The 25,718-nt window shown below is 38.7% G+C and overlaps 5 protein-coding genes across 6 annotated transcripts; 1 reads left to right on the top strand and 4 right to left on the bottom strand.

The window, feature by feature from the left end:
• Positions 1 to 429: 429 nt before the first annotated feature.
• Positions 430 to 3,396, bottom strand: LOC120000246 (photosynthetic NDH subunit of lumenal location 5, chloroplastic-like). The gene is made up of 7 exons (XM_038848213.1): positions 3,259 to 3,396; positions 2,930 to 3,160; positions 2,108 to 2,261; positions 1,762 to 1,850; positions 1,433 to 1,487; positions 1,094 to 1,179; positions 430 to 794 (listed from the first exon to the last, which is right to left on the bottom strand). Exons 1-7 carry the CDS (start codon positions 3,268 to 3,270, stop codon positions 636 to 638), a joined length of 786 nt encoding a protein of 261 aa, XP_038704141.1. The 5' UTR covers positions 3,271 to 3,396; the 3' UTR covers positions 430 to 635.
• Positions 3,397 to 3,790: 394 nt separating this feature from the next.
• LOC120000244 lies at positions 3,791 to 7,257 on the top strand. The gene is made up of 10 exons (XM_038848211.1): positions 3,791 to 3,973; positions 4,087 to 4,158; positions 4,475 to 4,554; positions 4,785 to 4,884; positions 4,983 to 5,036; positions 5,492 to 5,569; positions 5,793 to 5,890; positions 5,985 to 6,042; positions 6,581 to 6,702; positions 6,882 to 7,257. Exons 1-10 carry the CDS (start codon positions 3,806 to 3,808, stop codon positions 7,033 to 7,035), a joined length of 984 nt encoding a protein of 327 aa, XP_038704139.1. The 5' UTR covers positions 3,791 to 3,805; the 3' UTR covers positions 7,036 to 7,257.
• A 67-nt stretch (positions 7,258 to 7,324) lies between these two features.
• On the bottom strand, positions 7,325 to 17,344 carry LOC120000241. Its single transcript, XM_038848208.1, has 9 exons — positions 16,317 to 17,344; positions 15,434 to 15,496; positions 15,183 to 15,256; positions 13,157 to 14,008; positions 12,740 to 12,833; positions 11,767 to 12,654; positions 9,473 to 11,624; positions 8,233 to 8,375; positions 7,325 to 7,946 (listed from the first exon to the last, which is right to left on the bottom strand). The coding sequence occupies exons 1-9, from the start codon at positions 16,363 to 16,365 to the stop codon at positions 7,612 to 7,614; spliced, it is 4,650 nt and encodes a 1,549-aa protein (XP_038704136.1). The 5' UTR covers positions 16,366 to 17,344; the 3' UTR covers positions 7,325 to 7,611.
• LOC120000607 lies at positions 16,973 to 18,054 on the bottom strand. Its single transcript, XM_038848731.1, has 2 exons — positions 18,026 to 18,054; positions 16,973 to 17,390 (listed from the first exon to the last, which is right to left on the bottom strand). The coding sequence occupies exons 1-2, from the start codon at positions 18,052 to 18,054 to the stop codon at positions 16,973 to 16,975; spliced, it is 447 nt and encodes a 148-aa protein (XP_038704659.1).
• LOC120000242 (5-methylthioadenosine/S-adenosylhomocysteine deaminase-like) lies at positions 18,031 to 22,370 on the bottom strand. 2 transcript variants are annotated; one of them, XM_038848209.1, is made up of 10 exons: positions 22,063 to 22,273; positions 21,781 to 21,953; positions 21,523 to 21,681; positions 20,841 to 20,990; positions 20,593 to 20,736; positions 19,742 to 19,898; positions 19,129 to 19,301; positions 18,861 to 18,916; positions 18,558 to 18,660; positions 18,031 to 18,237 (listed from the first exon to the last, which is right to left on the bottom strand). In XM_038848209.1, the coding sequence occupies exons 1-10, from the start codon at positions 22,271 to 22,273 to the stop codon at positions 18,148 to 18,150; spliced, it is 1,416 nt and encodes a 471-aa protein (XP_038704137.1). In that variant the 3' UTR covers positions 18,031 to 18,147. The 2 variants fall into 2 exon arrangements, 1 of the variants encoding a protein (XP_038704137.1); XR_005468592.1 differs by lacking the exon at positions 18,861 to 18,916 and having other exon boundaries at positions 18,033 to 18,237; positions 22,063 to 22,370.
• Positions 22,371 to 25,718: the final 3,348 nt, after the last annotated feature.

The raw sequence follows: 25,718 nt of genomic DNA, 5'->3' as shown, positions 1-25,718 counted from the left end.
CAATTTTGAGGCTGAAAGAAAGCTTGCAAAAAATCAATCGCTTTCCTATTTTTTAATTTTTTTTTCTGGTCCGTATGATAGCTACGTCACCGTGACACGTGGCGGGATCGGGATCACATAGCGTAGCGTGGGACTTCTTTCTTTCTGGTGAAACAGTGGCCAAGTTGGGGATCGGATCGGATCCTCCTCGGAATACGTGCGCGGAATTTGTTTTTCTTTTCCAGAGCCGAAAGTTGACAACCGCCAGCCTTGATCTCCATTATTCATCTACACACGTGCTTTACACTGTTTCTTGATTCCCCTCTTTAAACTGGGCCTAGCCCACTATGCAGATGCTATCCTTCTATCATTTTTAGATTAGTTTGGGCCCAAGCCTCTTACCTGAAAGGCTTAAGCAACATACTAGAGAAACTAGAATGTAAAAACATATTTTTGAAGCAAACCATTTCCATTCTGAAGAGCATACTTACAAAAGACAATCCAACAACAGAATAAAGACAATTGCGTTGACTGTTTTTGATTTCTATTCTGAGTACACATGACAACTGGAACAACAACAAACTCATTTCAACAAAAGAGTTTTCAACTGGGTAAAACTGGCCCCAAAAAATGGGGGAGGAGTAGCATTGATGAGATCAAGCTTCAGATATTGGAAGCTCACCGCAATCGCTGATGGTCACTTTCTTCTGTGGCCGGTCTCCTCTGTCAGTTGCTTGTGACTCAATCAGCTTCACAATGTCCATGCCTTCCAAAACTTGCCCGAAAACAACATGCCTCTGATCAAGCCATGGGGTCTGCGATTGCCACAAGATCACAAACATACCAGAATGTGCAGTTGTGCACAGAAGTAGTCAATAAGTAGCAGATTAATTGTTGGCAAACGAGTCATCTATCTAGTAAGAACATAAGATATACTCCCAAAAGTGAAGATGTTGGAATTAGGACAAACATAATCCTAGATGCATTTGGATTTGGTTCTCTCTATTCTTAAAGTTGAGAATGGTCTACATCTTCTGGTGCATATGAACACTGCATTATCAAAGCATCGGCAAAAATGTAATCTTGGGAGATCAAATCAAATCCATAGTCGTACCTTGACAGTGCATATAAAAAACTGGCTGCCATTGGTGTTGGGACCTGCATTTGCCATACTAAGAACTCCTGGTCCAGTATGGGACACTGTACAAAACATTGTACACTTCAGAGTTAAAGAAACTAAGTGACCACACAACAGAAATATGGAAGCTTAAGAAATATACTTGCTTGGCTGTGATTTCAATATAAATCATTGGCTTCTTAATTTTCAAAATATGAAAAGAAAAATAACACACCAGATGCCCCTATTCTCTCATTTCTTTTTAGGTGGCAAATAATGTGCATGTGTATTACTGAGCCCCAACCAAACCACAAGGCTAAGGAAGGATCAACTTACACTTGAAGTTTTCATCTTTAAATGTACGCCCATATATGCTTTTACCTCCAGTTCCCTGCAAAAAAAGTATCAATTTTCAGAGGATTACCATACAGAATGCAATTGGAAGCTTTGATATCAAACTGTATCAAGTCCTAAACCGTTCACCGTATTCATGGATTTGCCACCTTTAGATTTTTTCCACATCTTTTCTTGTAATGGTTTCTTGACCACTTTGCGACTTAAACATGCGTTCTTGAAGGCTAAATGGTCATAATACACTATTTAGATCAATAGGTGGCATATGAAATTATTCTGCCTACATTTAGTAATGTGAGGGGAGAACTTACATTTCCTTTTTCAAAGTCCCCACCCTGAATCATGAAATCTTTGATGACACGATGGAATGTGGAATCCTTGTAGCCGAACCCCTTCTCTCCTAATCAAATTTAAAATAAGGAATTAACATTCAGCTTTGACAGGTTGAACAAGTTAAACAACATAAGCAAAAATAGTCAGGTTGATACAATTAATTTTTTTAAAAGGAAAAACATTCATTAAGCACCCAGAAAATTATTCTAAATGTCATAACAATGTAGTTTCAAAGTACTAAGCAAGATTCATTGATAACATTTACTGAGGACTGCCTATCGCAGATGGATAAAATTTGATCTAATGATAGAAGTCATAGAAAACCTGTGCATAAAGCACGGAAGTTCTCTGCTGTTTGGGGCACATCATCGCCATACAATCCAATCACAATCCTCCCAGCAACCTTTCCCACTGGATTGCCAATACTCACATCAAAAAACACTTTGTTTGTCACTTTGGATTGTAAAGTAGCCACTTCCTGAAATCAAATGAAAGACATAGAAAATTAAAGAAATGACATAAAACCGCTGATGTTATCAATCAAAGAAAAAACCCCAAGAACTAAAACAACCACCATACAATTTGCATAGAGACTTGATACGGTAGTAAAAGAGTAGTTATTCTTAAATCTAATCCTATTATACTCCTAAATCAGGGTTTTCTTATATTGCAAGACACCATAGTTAACAAATACACGCAAGCATCCAACAGGAATTAGCCGATTGCTACTCCAAAAACTCTAATATGGAAATAATATATGATTGAAAGACCAATTAGAATATTTCCTCATCCCAGATAAGCTGATTGCAGCACCAAGCACATGAAATATTAAAAACATGGAATCAGCACAACCATTACAGTATCCAGTAAAACCAGCAAGCTAATTTGAGCTCCAATTCGAAACACGGAAAATATCCAATTCAAATATAGATTAAATACAGATTCCACTCAGTTAGCTGATTATAGCTCCTAACACTCCAATCACAACAGAAAAATCTGAATTCAAAGACCTAGCTTACCTTCCATTAACGAAAAATGAGGAAATTACTGACCCAACTAACTTAACCCAAAATAACCCATCATGTCCTATTAACACAACCACGAAAAGAAGAGCTAAAAGATAAACAATTAATAGTAAATCCAAACCTCAGCACTGGCCCGGATAACAGAGCCGCTCTTTGTGCGCCAAGATGAAGAAGACAACGATGGAGGAGCAAAGCTCCCTGAACCCGAGAAGGACGAGCACGAAGAGGACAACGGAAAACTCGACAGCAGCGAAACTTTCCTTAGAGCCCTCACAGAATCAAAATTAGGGCTTAGCACTCTGATCTTAGAAAACCTTCGTGGTTCCGAGATCGCGAGCGAGCTCGCATTTGACTGGCAAAACATAGCGTGGATAAATTCAACCAAAAAACAAGGAAATGAAAGTCTTAAGGCGTGTTTGTTTGCTGAGATAAGAAGAACAGTAGAATTACCAGGGTCGTCATCGTCGTCAAAGTAGCCGTCACTGATGGAGTTGGGGAAGTTGAGCGTCGGAATCTGAGAGAGGAGAAGAACGGGAAATGAGAAAGAAAAGGATATGCCGTTGAAATTGCGTGGAATTCTACAGGGTGTTTTCGTAAATGCGCCACGGACATTGTCTGGGCTCTCCCTAGCCTTTTTACTGGCCGATGTCCAAGCATTGTATGGGCTCTGAGGCCCAGCTCAAGTATCATGATATTTGTAAGTATTTTCTACCTTTGAATTTTGATAGATAGCGCATAGCTCTTTTTTATAAGGTTTTTGTTTAATTCTTTTTTTCCTTTTGACATTTTTTCCTAGAAAATAATAAAATATAAGGCATTTTATTCATTCATTCATTTTTTTTGTGATGAAGCATTTTCTTTCTAAGCCAAATGGCCTTTAAAATTAAAATCCATTCAAAAAAAAAATTATAATTCTTTAAAACTAATTTATTTTGAATATTTATATAAAAAAAGGCCTCAATTTGTCGTTATTCGTCTTTATTATCCACTTTGCTCCATGGCAGTGAAGTTGTTGAAACCCCTGATAACAGCTCCAGTACTCCCTCCACTCTCCTTCTCCAAGAAAGCACCTTCAGTTCGAGCATTTGCAGCCAAGATGGCTTCATCAGAAGCTAAAGCCAGAGTCATAGATTCGCATCTTCACGTTTGGGCTTCTCCTCAAGAGGTATGTGGGTCTAATTATTCCTTTTCAATGCTTTTAATTATCAAATGCCAGTAAATAATTTTAAAAAAGCGAGGAACTTTTGAGTGCTAACATAACGATTTTTGTGAAGGAAGGCTGTAGAGAAGTACCCATACTTTCCCGGACAGGAACCTACTTTGCCTGGACATTTGGATTTCTTGCTAGAGGTGCTTCCTTTATCAATCCTGTGAATTGGGGTTTTTGAATGTTTACGACTCATACTTTATGTGGCGTTGTTTGTTTTTATGGGTATTATTTTACTTTGCAATTTGATGTTTTGGGTGTTTCGGAAGTGAATGATAAAATGATCAAGTGTAGTAGTTCCTTTTTTTGTGTCAATTTCTTGAAAGTGTGTGTGTGATGATTTGATTTTGATGGACTAGTCAATCCCTGTTGGATTGAACCTGAAGGGAGAGAATCTTGTAGTTCTACTCAGAGTCTATGATGATGGATATGTAACTTCTATTTTTCTATTTAATGCAGAGCATGGAAGAGGCAGGTGTAGATGGTGCACTCATTGTTCAACCCATTAATCATAAATTTGATCATTCTTTAGTTACAAGGTTTGTCATACAATATTTCTTTAGAGCTCTATTGTTATGCAATTTGGTGCCATATTTCCTTTAAGAAGCAGCCTTAAGCCAAACTAAATAAGAGTCCTAGACAACGCGATTTTTCTCGCTTATCTATGTCGAATTCCCCCTTGCATTTTTTCCTTCTTCAAAGTACTCCTAAGTCCTATCCGATGTACATGTTGAAAGAATCGCATAATCCCAATTTTGTCACCGAACAGTGTTCTAAAGAAGTACCCAACCAAGTTCGTTGGTTGCTGCCTTGCAAACCCAACAGAAGATGGAAGTGGGGTCAAGGAGCTTGAACTGCTTGTTTTGAAGGTTAGGGTTGTTCTAGTGTTCTCATACTCTGATGTAACCCCTGCTAGTGTTCAATTATTGTCAGCTGAAATGATTCTAACTCTCTCTTTGCATGCTAGGATGGTTATCGTGCTGTCCGCTTTAATCCTTATTTGTGGCCTTCTGGTCAAAAGGTGAGGGTTTCCATGTCTCACCTGCTGCTGGTTGACCCGACCAATGCTTTTTTACATTTTCCATTCTGCTTGGACAATTTTCCCAAACATTCGAGCTTTAGTTGGATTAACCAGTTATGTTGTGTAAGAACTTGTGAAATTTCTGGACTTCACTTATGGACAGATGAATGCTATTTGTTGATTTGGCTCCGGAAATATTCTTTTACTTGAACTCCATTGAAATTGGCTTTTAAATGAAGGAAATGTAATTTTGAACTAATTGGCACTATGATGGAAAAAAAAATGTTGATAAGATATGGAATGCAAGACATTGCACTTGTTTATACTCCTCGTCAAAATATTTTCTACAATTATTGAACGCCAGGAGACTCTAGTATTACCAGTCAGCAACAAGCTGGCAAATACTTGGTGTCACTCCACTATAAAAATGTCTCTGAATCTGATCATTCTTGCAGATGACCAGTAATATTGGGAAGGCATTGTTTTCCAAAGCTGGGGAACTCGGAGTTCCGGTGGGTTTTATGTGTACAAAGGTACTATCTCCGCTTAATCTAATAATCGAGAATGGGGAAAAATATGAGCACTAAACCCTAAACCCCTACACCATAAACCTGTTCCATTTGTTGTGTTCTAAAGGGTCAACCAAGATTATGTATATAACTACTTTTTTAGTAACCTATTTGATTGTTGATATTAGAAAATGCTTTATCGGTTTCTAATCTGACTGCTTTGATAGACGTAGATTCATTTTTTCAGGGTCTCAACATACATATTTCAGAAATTGAGGAGCTGTGCACTGAATTTCCTTCAACAGTGGTATTGCTTGATCATTTGGGTTTTTGCAAACCACCAACGTGAGTTTCTTTAACCTTGATATTTCTGGAAGTTGCTTTTGATCCTGTAACCTGTAGAATATCACTCTAGCTTTCATTTCTCAACATCTTGTAGAAATGATGAGGAGAATCTTGCCTTTTCTGAGCTTTTAAAGCTATCAAGGTTCCCTCAGGTATGTTCTCCTTGGTAACTTATTCGACAACTGGCATGCAAGGCCTATGTTTACGCATTTTTGTTGTTCATTTGTGCTGCCAACTTGAGAAAGAGCCAAAGTTGTGTGGACTATTAAAGGAGACAGTGTTTTTGGTTACGAGCGCTACCAATGGCTTGGAAGGTAAACTGGAATGTCATAATGAAACAACTTCCAGATGATACAAGGGCATCAACTTTAATCTTGAAGCATGAAATACTCGCAGCATTTTGCCAGATTTCTTGAAACCTAATCAGGAGTCATTATTTTCATCTATTTGTCCATTCTTTCTATTGCACAAATCAATCATCATCATCATCTGAGCGTTTCTCCCAAAAGTTTGGGTCGACTACATGAGTTTATGAGAAAATCAACGGGTCATAAATAATTTGAGTAAATAGCTCAGTTTGTCATACTATACCCGCATCTCCAACTCATTTTCTCCTATTGCACTAGTGACTAGTCAATAGCAAATGTAACTCAGATTTTGTATTCATGATATGAAATTCAAATTCCACAGGTCCATGTCAAATTTAGTGCCCTGTTCAGAGTATCAAGAACACAATTCCCGTATCAGGACTTGTTCCCCCTTCTCTCCCAAGTTGTCTCGAGCTTTGGTGCGAAGCGTGTCATGTGGGGCAGGTAAACCCTCTCCCCAATCCCATCCTTAAAAAAGAAAGGAGGAAGATAAATGGGTGGGATGATTAATTATATTTGTTCTTTAAATTATCAGTTCATGGTCATAGTTGTAAAGAAAAAGAGATGTGGAAGGGTGGTTTAAATGGAAATGTTATATGAAATGTTGAATTGTGTTTTTGCAGTGATTTCCCATATGTTGTTCCTGAATGCGGTTATAAGGGAGCGAAAGAGGCAGTGTCTCTTATAGCCAACCAAGTACCTCTATCATCTTCTGAGTTGGAGTGGATCATGGGTAGAACAGTCATGCAGCTCTTTGAAGGTCAATGGCTTCCTTAAGCAAATATCACCAATATCAACCCCCATATCGACTTATTGCAGTGTTAAATTTGTTACTTCCCTTTGTTTCCCTGTAAGACCATATACACTAGTGTTGTGGTATAAAGGTCCAGAACATTGTGTTTCACGGATATGTAGGCAAGTTTTAAGTAAAAACTGCTGTAAGGTTGAGGCAGAATATTTTCTTGGTTCTTTTTGTGGAAACAAGTGTGTTGTTGTGGAGGAAACAGTAACAGGCCATGGCAGTCTCAAAACCTATCATTTGCCATCCGATGTCGTGATTGTAAACAAACGAAAATGCTATATGCATACCTGAAAAAGTGTATGAAGTGATTATTTTCACTGTAAATGCTGTTAGTCTCTGTACAAAAATTTTGCCTCTCCCATGTACTGGACAAAGCCGGGATTTTCTATAGCTGGTATATGACCTAACGCCCACCTCAACCTTCATCACCAAGAGGATGTGGAGAAAAGAATGAAAATGTTCCATCCGCTGCCGCTATACACTTAGCTTTGAACCTAAAACGAACTTGTACAAAATCAACATTGCATAGAGCATTACATAACCAAAACAACTTAATCATTTATGTGTTGGATTTCACCCATCATGATGCGATTGCTTGTGACTTTAAAACCGAGGAGAGCAGGATCAATTTGCCTCCCTTTCTTTCCTTTCTTTCTGCCACTACGGCTCCCTTGTGCCCCATCTAATTGCTCGGAAGCCACTGTGGTGGAATAGGCTTCAGTTGTGGTGGTCTTCTTAGAGTTACTCTTTAGCATGTCTATAAATGATGGCTCTGACACATCTGAATCACCCAAAGAGGACGTACGCCGGAGATGCATGTCCATGCCATATGAGGAAATGTCTAAAGCTTGGCTTGAAGGGTTCAAGACAAGCTCTCGTCTCCCCCCTGAAAATTCCGAACAATTTTTTTTTTATCACTTTGCACAAAAACAGAACGGCCAACACAAGCCACACCCACACCTAAACAGGCAAGTGCAATCACAAGTATACAAATCGTAACATGGTTGTAATCAGAAAGATAACATTAGTGCATCAAAGAGCAACATGTAATATATCCCGCAGGATTGTTTGCGAGATAAAACAACTCAAGGCACCACTTCTTGCTTAAATTAAAATAAAAAAAAGAAGCATAAATGCCAAGGCATAAGATATTAGGGTAGGGATAAACGTACCGTCACCACCACTCAAAGGACCTTCCCCCCTACTAAAAGGATCAGAGTGCAGCTCAGGCGATCCCTCCTGGGCTGAAGAAAGACGTGAGGCAGAAGGGCGTCTCAGCAAAATATTTTCTTGCCCTTTGGAAGCAACATGCACTCTAACAAAGAATACAAGATCAAAAGAAGAATGAATAAGTCTACATTAAACTCCAAAGCAAAGGTTTGTCAACTGGGTTCAAGAATGCAGTTGTGTAGGAAATGAGGTCATTGAATTAATAACATAGAACTACGACTTAAAAAGCTTAAGAAGAAAAGCTACGACTTAAATAAAGACAAAATGGAATTGATTAAATAGCTGAAACAACATAACTACTTTTTAGGGGTGACAAATATAGTGCAACCCAAAAACAGGAGGACAAAGAGAACCACCCAAAAGTGGGAAACAAAACAAACGGACAAAGCAACTTATTAGCTAAAAATTTCAAGAAAGTTGCTTCAATGTCAAGCTAGTCAGAAATTAGCTGTAGATAACTCAAAACTGATAATCATCACAGCATGTCCCATCAAACCCACTAAGTTCCAGTATAAAACAATCCAATTGCTAAGCAGCATGATCATCATCAGTCCTTCACAAAATAGGATCTAAATTTAAGTAGTTTCTGCCAAATCCATGTCTTTATATATACCATCATCTCTAAAGACTAAAACAAGAGATTTCTAAAGATGCCAAGTCCTAGCAATCTTCATTTACAGTCCCAAACCAATTCAAAATGCAAAGGCAGCAATTGCAGGATCATAACCCTCTAGATTCCATTCCAACCAACCCACCCCACCCCGAAACGGAAAAAAAAGACGAAAACAAAAACAGAGGAGAGCAAATAAACTAATAGCATCAATAAAAAATTGTGAACATACTCATCAGTGGTAGTTCACATATTATATAACTTTACTCGCGTAACACAATCATATTCAGAAACACCACTTGCGTTTTTTATATAACAAGACTCATTTTCTACATATGCATTATTCATTTTTCTTTTTCCTTCACCAAAAAAAATCCATCAAAGCGGGATGGGGCAAGTTATTTTGAACATTAATTTCCCTTTAGCACATTTAACGTTGTTTGCCTTAAATCAAGTGAAAAAATGAAACCCTCATTTATTTTTTGAGAACGTGGAGCCTCTCCAAGGTACTAGGGCCACATGGATGTACCCCTACAAACTAAACCCCAAACACTAGTAGTCACAGAGCTTACCGGTCCTTGACAATCTCTTCTGTAAATGAATTAATCCGTCCAATCTTGTCACTGTAAAGGGTATTAATTGGAGCCCTCCCATGATCTATGACAGCCGACCTTCCTTTCTCAGTCAATGCATCTTGAATAGAGAAAACAGAATCCCTTCTTGTTCTTTCGATTTTGGCCAACTGCTTCCCCCCCTCCACCTCCAAGTACTCTTTGTTCAGAGAAGGCTTACCAATACTGTTAGAATCTTTGCCAACTGACCGAGCAGTCTCACCAATGCTAGACAAGAATGACTCCCCAACAGAAGTAACGGACTCAGATCTAAAGAGCAGCTTTCCGTTGCGTTCTGAACGGCTCCACGGTTCCTCAGCTGCACAAACCTGAGCAGGTTCACATGAATCAGAAACATAAGAGGGCCACAAAGGCGCTTTTCTTTCAGATGATACTCCATCATTCATGTCTAACAACTCAGCAGGTTGATGGCTTGATTTCTGATGTAATTCCATTAACAATCGCCTTGACTTGTCTTCATCAAACCCACCTGACATCCACCTATTTGAGTCTTCCGCTGTCATCTTTCCTTCCAACTCCTTTTTCTGCCATTCCGAATTGATATGCAGTTGTTGCATTTTAGATTCTACCCAGTCATTTGTTAGTCGTCTGTTGCTCTTAGTGTCAGACCAGCAACCTTCAAAGGAATCCGAATGTGGAGTATGGAATTGGTTAGGAACTAAAGGGTATTGTGCATTATGAGAGTGAATGCCAGAAGATCTTGTTCCCATTTGAACTGCAGATTGCATGTGTGCTCTTGACTCCTGCATATCTAAAGCACCGCCATGAGGCATGGCATTTAGAACGTCCAGATTCAGCCCTGGATCACTGGAAAGGAAAGAAATGGAATTCTCAAATGGCAGTGAGGCAGTCCCAAAAAGCCCTTGCCGAAGTCGGTCTTGTAATGACGGGTAACGCTCAAGGTGTTGGAGCTGCTCTTCGTGAGGCACCCTCTCCTGTTGCTGATAAAAATCTAATGGGCTCATTCCCGTAGAGTGAGCGTGGTGAGTACCACTAGAAGTTCTGAGAAATAGATTGGTTTCATCAGTTGGCCAGACCGTATCAATATGCCTGTCTTCTTCCATATTGCTACGCTGTCTCAATCCCATTGGCAACTTCCTTGTCTGTTGCTCCTGAAGAAGAATCTGACGATCCAATGATTGCATCTGTCCACGCTGTGTACGCGACATTAGCTCAAGCATATCCCTTTGATGCTCTTGTTGTTGTGCCAGACCAAATTTCGCTTGAGCAAGCTGCTCTATGGATGGAACGATGTGCCTTGAAGAATGATTAGACCGTTGTTGTAGCTCATGCAAAAGCTGCTGTTCCCATACAATTTGATCTAGAGCATTGTTGGCACTTATAGGATCAACAAGTGACTGACCAAGAGCAGAATCAGGTGTTTGATCATGCAGCAGCTGTTCAAGTAGCAATTGCCGAACTTGAGATCGTTGATGCTCCTGCGGACGCCTTTGCCGTTGCTGTAACTGCTCCTTTTGTTGCAGTTGAAGTTGTTGCAGCTCAAGCTGCCGCTGCTGTTGCATCTGAAGTATCAAAAGGTGTTCCAAATCCGGTGTAGGATGGTTGGCCAGCTGCTGATGGTGCATAAAATTCTGACCCCTCCGCTCAAGAATTGATTCGTTCAAGCGTGTATGAGGAGACAACATATTTCGCTGTTGGATCTGCTGTTGCTGAAAGTTTTGCGACATAACATGATCGGCAAGATCAAAACCATTGGATTCATGTTCCATGCGCGATAGCCGCTGAGCAGCCATGGGATCTTGATATGAATGGGGGACAGATATCGCCTTTTGTCCGTAAATATCCGACCATGTCTCAGCAACACAAGAGGAATCATTCATCACTTCAAGCGAGGTAGCCCTCGCCAGACTCGAAGGAATGTCAGATGCTTGTATGAGCCTAGTATGAGTGCCTTCAAGCTCGGAGCACAATAGACCAAAAGGGTGTAACTTGTTTTCATGCTGAGTTGACCCACCAGGATCTACCAATTCATTTGACAGAGAAGAATGACCAGAATTTGCTAAAGGATTACTTCCATGTGATTTCAAAGTAGGGTAGCCCATATTTTCAGTTCTTCCAGGAAAAACAATATCTGGAAAACACAGAGAATTGTTAAGATAGACTATATTAAGAGAATCAACTACTAACAAACCAAAAAATAAACTAATATTAACAATGATGATGATAAACATAAAAACATTCATCTTGAATGACAAAATCGTGAAAGCTTTTACCCTCTGATTGTGGCAACTTTGACAAGGGTTCGGGCTCAGAAAATTTGGACAGACCATGCTGGGACGAGTGGCTGTTGGTCTCATCAAATGGTCTATATGGATCATTCATTGAGGATGAATCGGTGTTCTCTGCGACAGATGCTGCAGACAAACTAGCCTCCAGCTGCCCCCCTAAGGCATCAAATATTTCCATCTTACAATTTTGATCTGCGACATTATTAGCATTGCTGTCCCTAAGTGTCAGATGAGGCAAGATCACACACAACTCTTGAAAAGGAGTTCCTTCAGGAGCATCTGCAAAACGGACGGGTAAGTCTGTCCCAAAGAACCCTTCTTCAAACCATAAAGTGATGTCAGCTACAGAAAATGGCCCCTGAGTGTTTCCCTGAGGATCAATGTAGTACAAACTTAACTCCTCCGGGAAAAATCCCCTGGTCAAATTTTTCATCCCGCCATTGCCTCCCGATTCTTGCATGCTGCCACTTGCGTTCTGCTCCAGAGACGGCAAAATAAATAGCGAACGATAATCATCAGGAAGCTTCAATCTCATGTCACAAGAAGAGGCAGATTCTCTGTCATCGAACTTAGAATGTTGGGTAAAAGCAGAGTCTACTGTTTGCCGCTTCTCACCAGTGGTGGACTGAAGATTAGTATGATAACCTCTTTTAATTTCTATGGCATTATTTTCTGAAACTGTTGGAATCAGCCCATTTGAGTCCGGTACAAGAAACGCGGCATTAACTCTATCTTTCTCTTGATCAAGATGAACCCTTTTTTCACCAGCTAGAAATGTATCATCATTAGCAGCTTCTTGCAAAATATCTATGGTCTCTTCAGCAATAACTGAAGTGGCAGTAACTTCTTTTTCTTCAGTACTTCTCAACTCTCCTGCACCCAGACAAGGAACTTATTAGCCTGAGACGGACAATAAAGTAGCACAAAGTAAGAAAATACAAGGTTGAGCCTTTGATACCTTTAACATATTCAAATGATCGGCCCTTCTTAAATGAGTCATATACTACCTCACTATTGGTGACCTTTCCCTTCCATATGTCATTAATAATGACCTGTCAGGATCACATGGTGCCATCCACCAAAACAAGGTCAAATGAAGTGCCCTTTTATAAATTCAGCAAAGGGCAATATGTAAAACAAGAACAGAAAAATAAAAGGTAAAGCAAATTCCATGAAGAAGGCTCCTGCAATGTTGGGCAGGGCAGGGGAAACGAAAAAAGTATGCAGCCTCATCCCTCCAGAGCAAAGAGACTGTTTTCAGGAATTGTACCCATGGCCTTTAGGTTGTGGAGCAACTTTACTACTAGGCCAAGGATTCATCCTTAACAAAGGCTAAGAGAATATGAGGATCAATTTCAAGAATTCCAATTGTTACCTCCTCTTCAGCGTTTGGAACGACAAACGCTAATGGTTCAATACTGTCAACATGAGTTATACTGGGCAATTCCTCCATCTCATGAGGCATGTTAATGAAAGAAGGATCAATCTTTTGTTTACGGTAAATGTCAAGCAGCTTTCCACGTGGGTAGCAGAAAGTAACAGCTCCAGAGCTGGGTTTCCCAAGGACACTTCCAGTTTTGTACGAATGAACAGTTCCAATTGTGCCCACAGTTGAAGACCTCCCAACCGTATTTGACCTTCCTCGTCCCAGAGAGAATCTGATATTTGAACCCTCCATGCGTACTCTCTCAAGCCCAGGCCCAGCTTCAGAGCGGAAGGAAGTAGAAACCCCAGAATGTGCCTCCATTCTGTGGCGTGGCCTCCATTTATCACGAGAATCTGATTCACGCTCAGAAGCTGAACGGTTGCTGGCCGCAAAAGGCTGAGTATCTTCTTTCTCCTTATCTACATCTGCCCTCTTCTCAACTCTGGAGTCCTCTTTGTCTTCAGGACCCCATCTTGATGACCATTTGTTGTCACGCTGCAATTCATGCAAAGAGGCACGGCTGCTACCATCATGCCAACGATCAGAAGCAGGCAAAACTCTGTTGTCAGTTGTTTCCCTTGTTGAAATATTATCAACACGATGATCCACTTTCCTACGATCTCTTCTACCATCAATTAAGCCAGTTTCTCTTTCATCTTCATGCCAGCGATGGCTGTTTTCACTTTCAGCAGCAGTTCTCCTCCAATCTTTTTTCTCCTCAGATCCATCCAGACGCCGACCATCCTTTTGGTTGGAATCAGTAGAGTTCCCACGTGAAACATAAGGTGGAGCACGCATTTTCTGTGAGTCAGGCAAGAATACATATTAATAAAATTCGCTGTTATAGAATGTTGATGACGCAGACCAGGGGCATATGAATAGAAACTTTGAGCAAAAATATGAAATTAAAAATCATTGGTTCATGGAGTGCTAGATATTAGCCACGTAACTAACTTCACAAATATTAAGAAAGAGGAAATGTGCCAAAACCAACAAAATTCATATTGCACCCGACTTCAAGGCCAATGAATTCAAATGGCCTTCATTGCAGGAGAACTGAAGTTTCTCTCTCAATCACACGACAAGCACTTAAATGCATGAGTCTCAGCAGGCATGTGTAGCAAAAATATTTTAAGAGCAAAGAGTTTTGCAGGCATCCTTAGCACACATCATTTCATTTGGGAGAAATTAGATTTGCAACCAAAAGAACATAAATTAAAAAAGGCTGAACAGTTTACGGCTAAGCAATATGCAAGTCTATATAAGGGTCGGATACCAGGTGACACAGCATAACTTAAATTGTCCCATCTTTTAAGCAGGGAATAATTTAAACGTTCGTGATATTAGATGTTAACAATAATTTTTCAAACTTCACATTTGACTTTCTGGATTCATATGCTAAAAAATCATTTTCTTTTCAAAAGGTCATTTGATGGTAACTAACATTCTAAAATAATTCCCAGCCCCATTGTAAGTGGCTCAGAAGACAAGCAGCTAAGACGGCAATATTTGACTGACTCCCTTTTCAATAAAAGTAAAAGGGTACAGATACAGATACAGATACAGATGAATATTCCAGAACCTAAACACGTATGGCGGAAACATTGAAGCATTACTTACTAAAGACAAAGGTAAAGATGGCACAATGCCATCTTTCTCAGATGTACTTCACCGAGAAAATATTTGCAACTGTGGAGGAAAAAAATTGAGTGAAAAAGGCAAAGTATTTCAGCCCAGCAAAAATCAGCTACTGACCAAGAAATTAATAAGCACAATTGAACTTGCCGGTCAGAGAGAATTGCAACTACTTGACCGTAAATAGTGCAGTCAATGTATAAATTATGCAAATACAATTGCTTAATTCTATAACTCTTCCCATCAAACAGAAAATGGGAAACACGTTATTAGCTTCCTCTCCCGTCAAAAGTAAAATGGGAAACCCATTACGAGTTTCACATGATGAGCAAGTACGTACCATCTTACTCTCGGTTGGTTTTGTATAAAGCCACTGCGGGGACAATGGCACACTGGTTTCTGATGCCACTTGATCTGCATAATTTGTCAATAAGAAGATCACTAATGCAAGATACACAAAGAAAACTTTATCAAAGAAAGAGAGAGAGAGAAAAGAAAGATAAAAACCTCAATAGGTAAAATAAGAAAGTTCATGAGATTAAAAAAACACCATGCTGAGCTCAACACTCAAATAAGTGCAAGCCCAAATACCTTTTGACTCATCGAGCAATCCCCCATGACCCTTTGCCTCATCATTTCTTCCGGGAGCTTCCACTGGCATAAGAGAAACATAAATGAAATGTAGATACAAGGCTAGCCAATACATATATAAGACTCATGTGGATTGTGGAAAATAAAAATGATGCTAAAGTCATCAAAACAGACCAACAAACTATACAGTCCCAAAACAAGGGGCCATCACGAAATAAAAATAAGGTCCATTTTCTTTTCTTTTTTTGAAAAAAAAAGGGGGGGCTAATAGAGCTCATATAGATAACAAACTGTATTCCGCACTCATTTTTTTATTTTTTTTTTGGATTGCGCTCTCTCACAGAAACTAGCAAAATTTCTGTTGTGCATTCAAAAGGAAGAAACAAAACAAGACATAAGACCCTGTGAATGATAGAATTCACATTCAATCCTATTCAAGGACAGTAACACATTCGAAATTTCATCACGACTGAAGCTAGTTTTCGCAATATGAACGAGAATCTACACAGTGATCAAAACTAAAATATGTTTGCTCTATCTCTGTGAGTTCCTCGAAACAAAAACAAAGAATAATAAACCAATAGGAACCATATTTGCTTCAACTGGCGGCATTAATATCTGAAACCTACCACTACAACCTTATTACCGAATTCAATGAAGAAGTTATCTGCAGTCCAAAAAAATGGAAAACCCCAATTGACGAACTCCATATTCACAAAAAAAAGGAAAATCCACCGCACATGTTGCTGCTCCTTGAGGAGTTTTAGATCGATGAACCACGAGCCCACATTAGCTCCGTATCGATCAAATCCAAAATTAAGCAGCGAAATTAAAACAAGACAATCATAGTTGAATCAAAGCAAAATAAGGAGTTTAAAACTACCTTCGCACGGAAGAAGATGAGCGGGCAGGTCGAGCTTGCGTTCAGCCATAAGACGGTAAAGAAGTTACCAAGCGAAAATACGAGTAGCGTAGTAAAGATCGAAAAACAAATCCAAAAGACGCAGTGAGTGCAGTGATCAAATCAGGGCACCAGGAGCTGCTTTGCTTGCACAGATTCAATTGGGTAGGGTTCGCAGAATATAGTAGTCTGATAGAGCCAAAAAGAGAGATGGTTATGCGTTTCCGTTTTGTCTCGCAGACGAGCCGGTGAGTGACGGAGAGAGTGGGTGGGTGGTGAGAACAACAGTGTAATCTGCTAATCATGTAGTATCTTGCAGGTTTGATTTCTTTGTTTTTCTTTAATTACTGTACATTTACTTTTTATATGTTCAAAAACGGATAATATAATATACCATTTTTGCGTAATTAGCATTTGTCGGTAGTAAAAAGGACAAAACTAAAAGAGTTTTCACGATTTGTCCTCTTATAAATTGAAATTAAATGGTATATTAATTATAAACAAACTCACAGGGTTTTCACGATTTGACCTTCTCACTAATTTTATGTTGGGGATCAAAGGGTCTTGGGCCTAGTAATTGCCCACGAAAACTAGATTGAGCCCATCCAAGATCAACTACTTCACTCTCTTTTCTTTTATCATGAGAAGAACCCCACAGATCTTGTAGCGTTCCTCTTCTTCTTTCTCTTCTGCCCGGACCCGAAAGCCCTCTCCAACTGTTCGACCCTTCGCGACAACGAACAAAGCAACCGCGTCTGCATTTCGCTCCTCTCGAATAGCTCAGCCATCAAACCCATCATCTTCCCATTGTCCTCCAGCATCCTCTCCAGAAGCTCCTGACTCCTATTGTTCTCCACCATCTCTCTCTCTACGTTCCCACTGAATTTCACTTCCTCTTGATCTTCATGCTTCACAGAAGTGGTTTTGATGTTTTCCTCTTCGCCTCCTTCTATTAAGCTCTGACGAAGAGCTGAGGAGTCTGATTGACTCTCTGTTCGAATTGTCCCAGCGCTTTCAGAGACATTTATAGCAGAAACGATTTTGAAGGATGGAAAACTTGAAAGTTCCAGAAATTTCAGAGACTCAGAGCATCACAATGGAATGATTTTGAAGTGCTTGAGATGATACTTTCTTGATAAATTAAGCGCTAAATGTTCACAATGGAAACTTGAGATGATATTTTCTTGATAAGTTAAGTGTTAGATGCACACTTGTGATAAATAATGACACTTGAAAAATTAGTCCATCTTTGAAGTGTATGATAATTGATGAATAGTGAAGAAAGAGATGATGAAAAAGGAAGAGAGATATGATGAAAAGTAAGAGAGATGATGGAAAATAAGAGGGAGATGATGAAAAAGAAGAGAGAGAAAATGAGTATAAAATGTTGATGAATAGTGTAGGTTATGGGACTCAATAACCCAATTAAATTATGCCACCTAAGAGATAGTAGAAGAGAGAATATAATTTAATGAAATTTGAAATATGTGCTCAAGTACCATTGTGGATGCTCTCAGCAACGGGAAGCGAATTCTAGACAAACCTCGATGCTTCTATTTGCGCGCGGTATACTATTGTTAAATGGTTGGGCCACTAGCCCAGTAGCCCACCTCACAGTCCCAAATAGAATCTTGTCTCAAAGTTGCGGTTTGACCAGCACCGAACACTCTCTAACACGGAAAGAGACGTACTCAGCTATCAACCAAACATGCAAACTCATGCCAATTTAAGGACTATCTGAAATTATACATGAAATACCAAGATAAATATCTACTCTTCAAGAAGAAGAACGTAAAACACATTCACAAAAACATCAGAGAACATTCATTCTGTTTGGTATTTGGACACCGGCCCTTTCCAGAAGTTCCCTTGAAGCCTGCTTTGCGATGGAAATAACTTCTTCCTGTCCAACCACATAATATTGACAGAGAGTATGAGAACACTATTAGACATAATTATCAGAAAGAAAAATATGTAAGGGTGAATATTTTAAAAGCCCATACTGATCAATGATTAATTATATGACATTTCAGAACAGCATTGGAAGAGTACCCAGGATTGCAATAGAAAACAAGAAAAAATGAACCAAAATTCAACAATCATGAAAGCAATGATATTGCTATCTGAGTATGTAAATTTTACAATGGGGGATGCATGAAAATCAATTACGTGTTTTACCAATTAACTGAAAACATATAAAATTAAATATCCACAACAAAATACCTCATCAACTGTCAAAATCTTCTTATCTTTCATTATCCAGTGGCCATTGCACATCACAGAGACAACATTCTCAGTTCGCAAGCAATATACAAGGCTGGAAATGCTGCATGGTTGTAGAGAAATATATCAAACGATCAACCAAAATGAATTTATTGGTTGCCTGGTTGGCATATATGAATCTAGAAGTATAAAGAATCAGGTATGAACCGGAGTCTGGAGAGATGATATGACTCCAAAGTATAAAGAACCAGTAGACAAGTACTAGAAGCAGCAAAAAACTTTAGACAATGCATAATAACATACCAGTCATGGACAGGAATCATAGACCATGAATGAGGATTGACCACAACCAAGTCAGCCTACCAATCATGAATGTTAAGCCAATCAATAGGATGAAATTGGATGTTCCAAATTTAACAGAAAAAATGGCTCTAGGATTATAGTCTATAGGTGGAGGTACATGGTCCCTCCTCCTCTTGCTCTCTGATTCAAGCAAGTTTGCAATTTATCCAATATTTCCACATTGAACAAAAGTATATGAGTGAGAGAGAAGATAACCAAACAGCCAAACCTTTTTGCCAATCTCAATAGATCCAATTTCATCATCCCAGAGCACAGATTTGGCACCATTGGCTGTTGCCATTTGTAGAACTGTTTCAGCAGGGAGAGCTGTAGGGTCAGTTGTTCCTTTCACATAAACTTCCCGTCCCTTGTTAATAAGAGAAGCTAGATACATCTCATCAACTGCAAAGAAGCAAGTTTTAGAAGAAAAATTACAAGCCATCGTCATTACCATAAGCACTAATTTAATACTGAAATATTAATCAAAATATAGAAGCTTTTTGCCTAGAAATTGCAATTTGGAACTCATAAGAGAAAAGTCAGTTTGGAATTACTACTCAATGTAGATATCGCTATTTCACATGGATATACAATTGCATGCAAGCATACATACACACAATATACTGACAGAGCAGGGACATAAATTGTGCGACATTTGTTCCTCAATGTCCTTGATATGTTAACGGGCAAAACAATTGTTACCTAATGGGTATCTGTTCAGGATGAATAAGATGCAAGAACTATAGATACTACCAATTCACATGCAAACACTCAGTAATAAAGGATTATCTAAATTAGAGAAAATGTGATAATATAACTCAGGATATAGAAACAAGACTAACCTATGCTCATTCTATTATTTGATGGTGCACCATCCGTTCCCAAAGAAACACAGATGCCAGCATCAAGCATCTCCCTGATTGGTGCAAACCCAAGCATTCTCATGGCAGAAGCAGGGCAGTGGGACACTTTAACTCGAGCCTTTGAAAGAAAAGAAACCTGAGAACAGCAATGAAGAACAAGAAAAGGTTAGACAATAGAGGCTGGATATCCACTGGAAACCGATGATGACCGGCCTAGAGTACATCAACACAGTGATATGATCGACCCAAGGAATTCTAAATGAATATAAAGATCAGATATTATGTTGAGTGACATGAAAAAAAATATAAACGAAAAAATATCTATGTCCAATTTGAATCGGTGTGTTAATATTTTGTTCCGGTTAAGCTCATCCATGCCCACTTGGATAAATACTACTACCTGTTAAACATGCCATAGAAAACTTCATAATCTGAAATGTAAGAGATGCCATGTCAATTGGCAAAGAGAACTGAAGTGTTAATGATTTGCAGCAGTATGTAAAGACTAAAGAGAAACAAAAAAAAATGAAAATTACGGTTCAAATGTTCAATTGATCTAAATGCATGTAAGATGCATATATGAGATAATCGGGGCAGGGTTATCCATCTATAATCCAAGTATCCAACAGTACGTTGGGTGCCATGAATATATTATACACTAAATAGAACCTTGTCATCTTGCTATAATTTAATAATATTTGATATACGTCTTAAACAAATGGGGCAAGAATAAGCATAAATGTATGACTTCCTGATGAATATGTAATGCATACTGACTTTAATCCAACTTACTGACTAAGTGAAACAGGGAATTGATATACAGAATTCACCTCATTTTTGTCAACCCAGACCGTATGAGCAGCCAGTAAGTTGCTTTGTAGAAAATCTATCTTCTCCAAGTACGTTACTGTCCCATGTTCGGCTTTTCGAGTATGTACAACAACCTGATTCTCGTAGGGTATCTCAGAAACATGCTAAACAAAAGAAAGATCACCTTAGGTTCTTTCCAAATCAACCACCCTTCCAACCTCAAAATTCTAAGAGCAACTAAGAGAGAGCGAGTTGATGAGTTCAGTACCATATGGATTCCTGTTTTCAGTTCTCTAGCCATATCTCTTGTTTCAAGGAGCAGACGATCCGACGAATTCATAATTTGCCTGACTCCAAGCCATATTCTTATCCGCCCATCTGCAGTGTTATGGTGCTTCTTGTATAGTTCCTTCTGAGACTGTATCCTTAATATTAAGACACTAGCTTCAGTTATATGAATAAAATTCAGAAATGAACAATCAAATACTTCCACAGGCTAATTCACATTGAAACCAATATAAATTGAATCGGAACAAATTTTAAAGAAGCATATTTTTCATGCACGTTTCATAATCAAATCACAGCAGAAATGTGTATGGTTGGGGTTAAAAACCACACAACCCTTCCAGAAATTTCAGCTAGTAAAATGGGTGCTCACCAACTCCTAAGATTACTTCATAAACTAGAGACTAAGGCTCCACTTGTTTCAAGGAAAATTGAATTTTTAGAAAATCCATAATTTTCCTGAGGAAAATATTTAGTTTTTCATTATATATTTTATGAAAATATGGGAAAGAGTCCTTTCAAACAAACACCGGAAAATTAAGATTTTTACTAAAGTTTTATTTTTCTTCAAACAAACGGAGCATAGAATGCAACATTTCCAGTGAATACATACATAAAAATCAGAATGACTGATAATAATTCTATAAAACCAGACTACAGGGAACCTGAATGCAATCATCTGTGGTCCTCGATCCCCAGGAAGCTGGCAAACCCTGACCAGAGTCCATGATTGACTCGGCCAAGCACGCCCGTATACCCAGTTTTTCGATAGCACGAGCCATTCCTGTCACATGCTGCCCTCCTGCTTCAGCAAAGCACGTCACCTGCTTGAATAAAAGCCCCAATGAGTAAACATCACCATAGTATTTTTTTTTGTAGAGGATTAGATGAAAAATTGAATATCGACAGTGGTAGGAACTAACACCGGAGTGGATGAGCTCAACTCCACAGAGTAAAGTGGATATATAAGACTCCTCCTCAGTCATGTTGGATTCGTATGGCCAGATGCGATCGTGAAGCCATGTCATCAAATCGACATCATCCGCTATCCCTCTGCCGAGCTGTTGCGAGGTGTGAACATGCGTGTTGATGAATCCTAATCAAATATCGAACCGATCGCACTGGTCAATTGAGTTTCAACTTTCTCGAGGCAACCAAACATTGAAATTATTTGAAAATAATGGAGAGAGGAGAGAGGGGGGAACCAGGGAGTATGATGTGGCCGTGAAGATCGACTATTTGGTTCGCCAAGTGAGAGAACCTCTGAAAAATCTCCGGCGATTGACCGATGGCTACGATTCTATCTTCCTCAATGACAATCCCTCCGTTCTGAAATACTCGGCGATCTCCGTCCATGGTCACGATGGTGGCATTGTGGAGGACAGTCACTGTTGAGCCGCCCGTCCTCATCTCCATGGCCCTCGTTCACCGACTCGACCTCACCTCCCTCTCGAACTTCGAAGTTAACGTCTCCGGTTTCACTTTGGGTGCTGCTATTTAAACCCCTTTTTTTTCTATTTAGACCCATTGATTAGATAATTCTCGGTATTGATGGTTGATTGTCTAATTTATGTGTGTTACTTATTTAGAAATATAAAATAAAGGTAGTAATTATGGAGACTGACAAGATTGAAGACTGACAGACAGTGATTAAGAGAGAGATCATTTATGTGTGTTACTTATTTAGAAATATAAAGTAAAGATAATAATCATGGAGACTGACAAGATTGGAGACTAACAGACAGTGATTAAGAGAGAGAGATTAAGAGAGAGTGAATTATCAATTGTTCAATATATACATATACATATACATACATATATATATATATAACTGGAAATATCCACTATGTAAACAATTTAATTATTAAAAATAATATAATGATTTTTAAATTAATTAAAGATAATAATAAATTATAAATTACTTGATAAATTATCAATTTATTTGAATTTAATTTATTTATTATTTAATTTATCTTAGAAATTCAATCGTGGAACAACTAAGTATCGTCTAATAACAATATCCTACCGATAGGATACATACCGTATCCTACCGGTAGGATACATTAAGTATCCTATCATTATGCTACATATTGTATCATACCGGTAGGATACATAAGTACCTATTGATAGGATACTTATGTATCCTACCGGTAGGATACATTAAGTATAGGATACAATATGTAGCATAGTGATAGGATACATACCGACATACCGTCTCCTACCGGTAGGAAACATTAAGTATTCTATCACTATGCAGCATATTTGTATCCTACCGGTAGGATACATAAGTATCCTATCACTATGATACATACCGTATCCTACCGGTAGGATACATTAAGTATCCTATCACTATGTAGTATCCTACCGGTAGGATACATAAATATCCTATCACTAGGATACATACCGTCTCCTACCGGTAGGAAACATTAAGTATTCTATCACTATGCAGCATATTGTATCCTACCGGTAGGATACATAAGTATCCTATCACTATGATACATACCGTATCCTACCGGTAGGATACATTAAGTATCCTATCACTATGTAGTATCCTACCGGTAGGATACATAAATATCCTATCACTAGGATACATACCGTATACTACCGGTAGGATACATTAAGTATCCTATCACTATGCTACATATTGTATCCTACCGGTAGGATAGTCCTATAATCATCAAAACGTGTCAATAAATGAGGGGTAATCTTGGAATAACATTAAATTATTGGGGACAATAATGAGAACAATTTCGAAATGCTCCAGAAAAGCTCCTTAAGCACTGAATCGGGGTATTTTGACATAGAAATTGCTCAAGAAGTGGCGGAACTCCCTGTTTCCTCTTTGATTGACCATGATGGAGGAGGATGGCGAACTGACCTTGTGAATGAATTTTTCCCCCCAGGGGTAGTGTCCAATATTACTACTGTTCCCTTACGTAATACTATGGCCAGGGATACTTTCTACTGGACCTACAATCCCTCGGGTCTATTCTCTGTTCGTTCGACATACAAGATTGCGTATGCTTCTGATGAATCCATGGAGGCTACTATCCCTCAGCTGCAAACAGATGTCTGGCAAAAAATGTGGAAAATCAAGTGTCCCAGTAGAATTAAAATTTTTGCATGGAGATTGCTTCATAATGGTCTCCCCATAAGAGAGAAACTTATCCATCGTGGCTTCCCTATTGATCCTCATTGCTTGTTTTGTGGCAGAGAAGTGGAAACTAGATCCCACCTCTTTATCACCTGCCCATGGACTTGTTTCATTTGGGAAAATCATTGCCTGCGAGGGAAGGTCCTTCACCAAACAACAGATTTTTTTCAGCACACCTTTCCTTCTCTTTCTGTGGATGATATGGGGAAATTCCTTGTGGTAGCCTACCATATTTGGATGGCCAGGAATGGTTTACTACACAGCTCACGGGTTTTATCGCAACAAGATGTGATGTATTGTGCTGAAAACCTGCAAGAGTCCTACATTGCTGTTTTTGTGGAGGAAATTGCACCCCTCTCTGCAAATACAATCTGGTTTGCGCCACCTGAAGGGGTGTTTAAAATTAACGTTGATGCTTCTTGGGTGGATGGGGGGCTCCCTGCTGGTGTAGGGGCGATAATCCGGGACAATGTTGGGCAAGTCTATTGTGCTGCTTATAAACAGATCAAAGCTATTAATGTGCTAGATGCAGAAGCTCAAGCTTTGTTATTTGGGATCCAATTGGCTGGGAGTTATCGACTGGACAAAATCATTCTTGAAGGTGACTCTCTATCGCTCATTGATGCACTCAATTCCTCTGCCGAAGTCCTAGCTCCCCATGGGCTGATAATTAGTGAAATTAGAAGGATTGTGGCTGTTCTGGATTGTACTTTTAGTCATATTAATAGATTGGGCAATGAAGTAGCAGATAGGCTTGCTAGTTTAGGAAGACTATCAAACACTATGGTGGTTAAGGAGAGATCTGTGCCTCCTTCTGTAAGGACTGCTTATGCAGCTGAATGTATTCTGACTGATTATGGTTTATCTTAATATATTGTCTTTTTTCAAAAAAAAAAAGAGTAGCATGTCAAAGTTGGATGAAAATGTTACATAAAAATCTCTCGAACTATGTGCTACTAATGGACGGTCTTACATGAAAAAAATTTACGTGCAAGTAATGGACGGTCTTATAATAAATTAATAATTGTTATAATAAATTAGTAATTATTATAATGAATTAATTATCCATTCTGAATAAATATTAAAGTAAATTAATAACTATTATAAATAATAAATTAACAATTCTTATAATAAATTAATATTTATTCATTTATAGTTGTAATAACTTATATATATGAAATAAATTATTTTTATTCATTAATAATAATTAATACAATCAAACAAAAATTTACATAGCTTAACACTAACAACAGTAAAATTTTCACCAAACATCTCACAACTTATTAATTTATTATAAGAATTATTTTGACAATACCTTATTATAAGAATGAGCCAAAGACCCATGGGAGACCTTGTGGAATAACTCGATTTTATGAGCTTCGGTCTCGTTCTCCCCATAAAGTAAAGAGCTTTGAGCGTATGATTTTACTTAATCAAAGGAGAGGAGATACAGTTGATATATACATGATGTTGCAACGGCTATATGGACAGACTAGCTAAGACAGAGACATGGGTAGGACATGTGTAAACTAAAGTAAAGACATAGGTAGGACAGAGGTGACAGAGATTCCTGACACAAACATATCCGTTGGAGTGTAAACTAAAGGAATCCAAAGACATGTGTCTCTACAGAGTTGTATCTGCTTGGGCTTGGGCTTTGATATGATTCTTGATGTTGGGCTTGATATGATTCTTGATGTTGGGCTT

The sequence above is a fragment of the Tripterygium wilfordii genome, chromosome 6 (genome assembly GCF_013401445.1).
Source record: "Tripterygium wilfordii isolate XIE 37 chromosome 6, ASM1340144v1, whole genome shotgun sequence".
Taxonomy (NCBI): Eukaryota; Viridiplantae; Streptophyta; class Magnoliopsida; order Celastrales; family Celastraceae; genus Tripterygium; species Tripterygium wilfordii.
The sequence above is the reverse complement of the archived record's forward strand: the minus strand, read 5'-3'. Positions and strand labels throughout refer to the sequence as shown.

Excerpts from the sequence above, each read along its gene's own strand:
- LOC120000246 (XM_038848213.1), bottom strand. Across the intron at positions 1,180-1,432 it reads TAAAGATGAAAACTTCAAGT|TGTCCCATACTGGACCAGGA; the intron begins GTAAGTTGATCC and ends TGTTTTGTACAG. Across the intron at positions 795-1,093 it reads TTTTTATATGCACTGTCAAG|ACCCCATGGCTTGATCAGAG; the intron begins GTACGACTATGG and ends TGGCAATCGCAG.
- LOC120000244 (XM_038848211.1), top strand. The coding sequence starts at position 3,806 with ATGGCAGTGAAGTTGTTGAAACCCCTGATAACAGCTCCAGTACTCCCT. Across the intron at positions 5,891-5,984 it reads GGTTTTTGCAAACCACCAAC|AAATGATGAGGAGAATCTTG; the intron begins GTGAGTTTCTTT and ends AACATCTTGTAG. Across the intron at positions 6,703-6,881 it reads AAGCGTGTCATGTGGGGCAG|TGATTTCCCATATGTTGTTC; the intron begins GTAAACCCTCTC and ends GTGTTTTTGCAG.
- LOC120000241 (XM_038848208.1), bottom strand. The coding sequence starts at position 16,365 with ATGGCTGAACGCAAGCTCGACCTGCCCGCTCATCTTCTTCCGTGCGAA. Across the intron at positions 15,257-15,433 it reads ATTGCTCGATGAGTCAAAAG|ATCAAGTGGCATCAGAAACC; the intron begins GTATTTGGGCTT and ends CAAATTATGCAG. Across the intron at positions 8,376-9,472 it reads GAAGAGATTGTCAAGGACCG|AGTGCATGTTGCTTCCAAAG; the intron begins GTAAGCTCTGTG and ends ATTCTTTGTTAG.
- LOC120000607 (XM_038848731.1), bottom strand. The coding sequence starts at position 18,054 with ATGAGTTTGCATGTTTGGTTGATAGCTGA. Across the intron at positions 17,391-18,025 it reads CATGTTTGGTTGATAGCTGA|TTTTCCATCCTTCAAAATCG; the intron begins GTACGTCTCTTT and ends GGAACTTTCAAG.
- LOC120000242 (XM_038848209.1), bottom strand. The coding sequence starts at position 22,273 with ATGGAGATGAGGACGGGCGGCTCAACAGTGACTGTCCTCCACAATGCC. Across the intron at positions 21,682-21,780 it reads TTGAGCTCATCCACTCCGGT|GTGACGTGCTTTGCTGAAGC; the intron begins GTTAGTTCCTAC and ends TTATTCAAGCAG. Across the intron at positions 20,991-21,522 it reads CCACAGATGATTGCATTCAG|TCTCAGAAGGAACTATACAA; the intron begins GTTCCCTGTAGT and ends TTAAGGATACAG.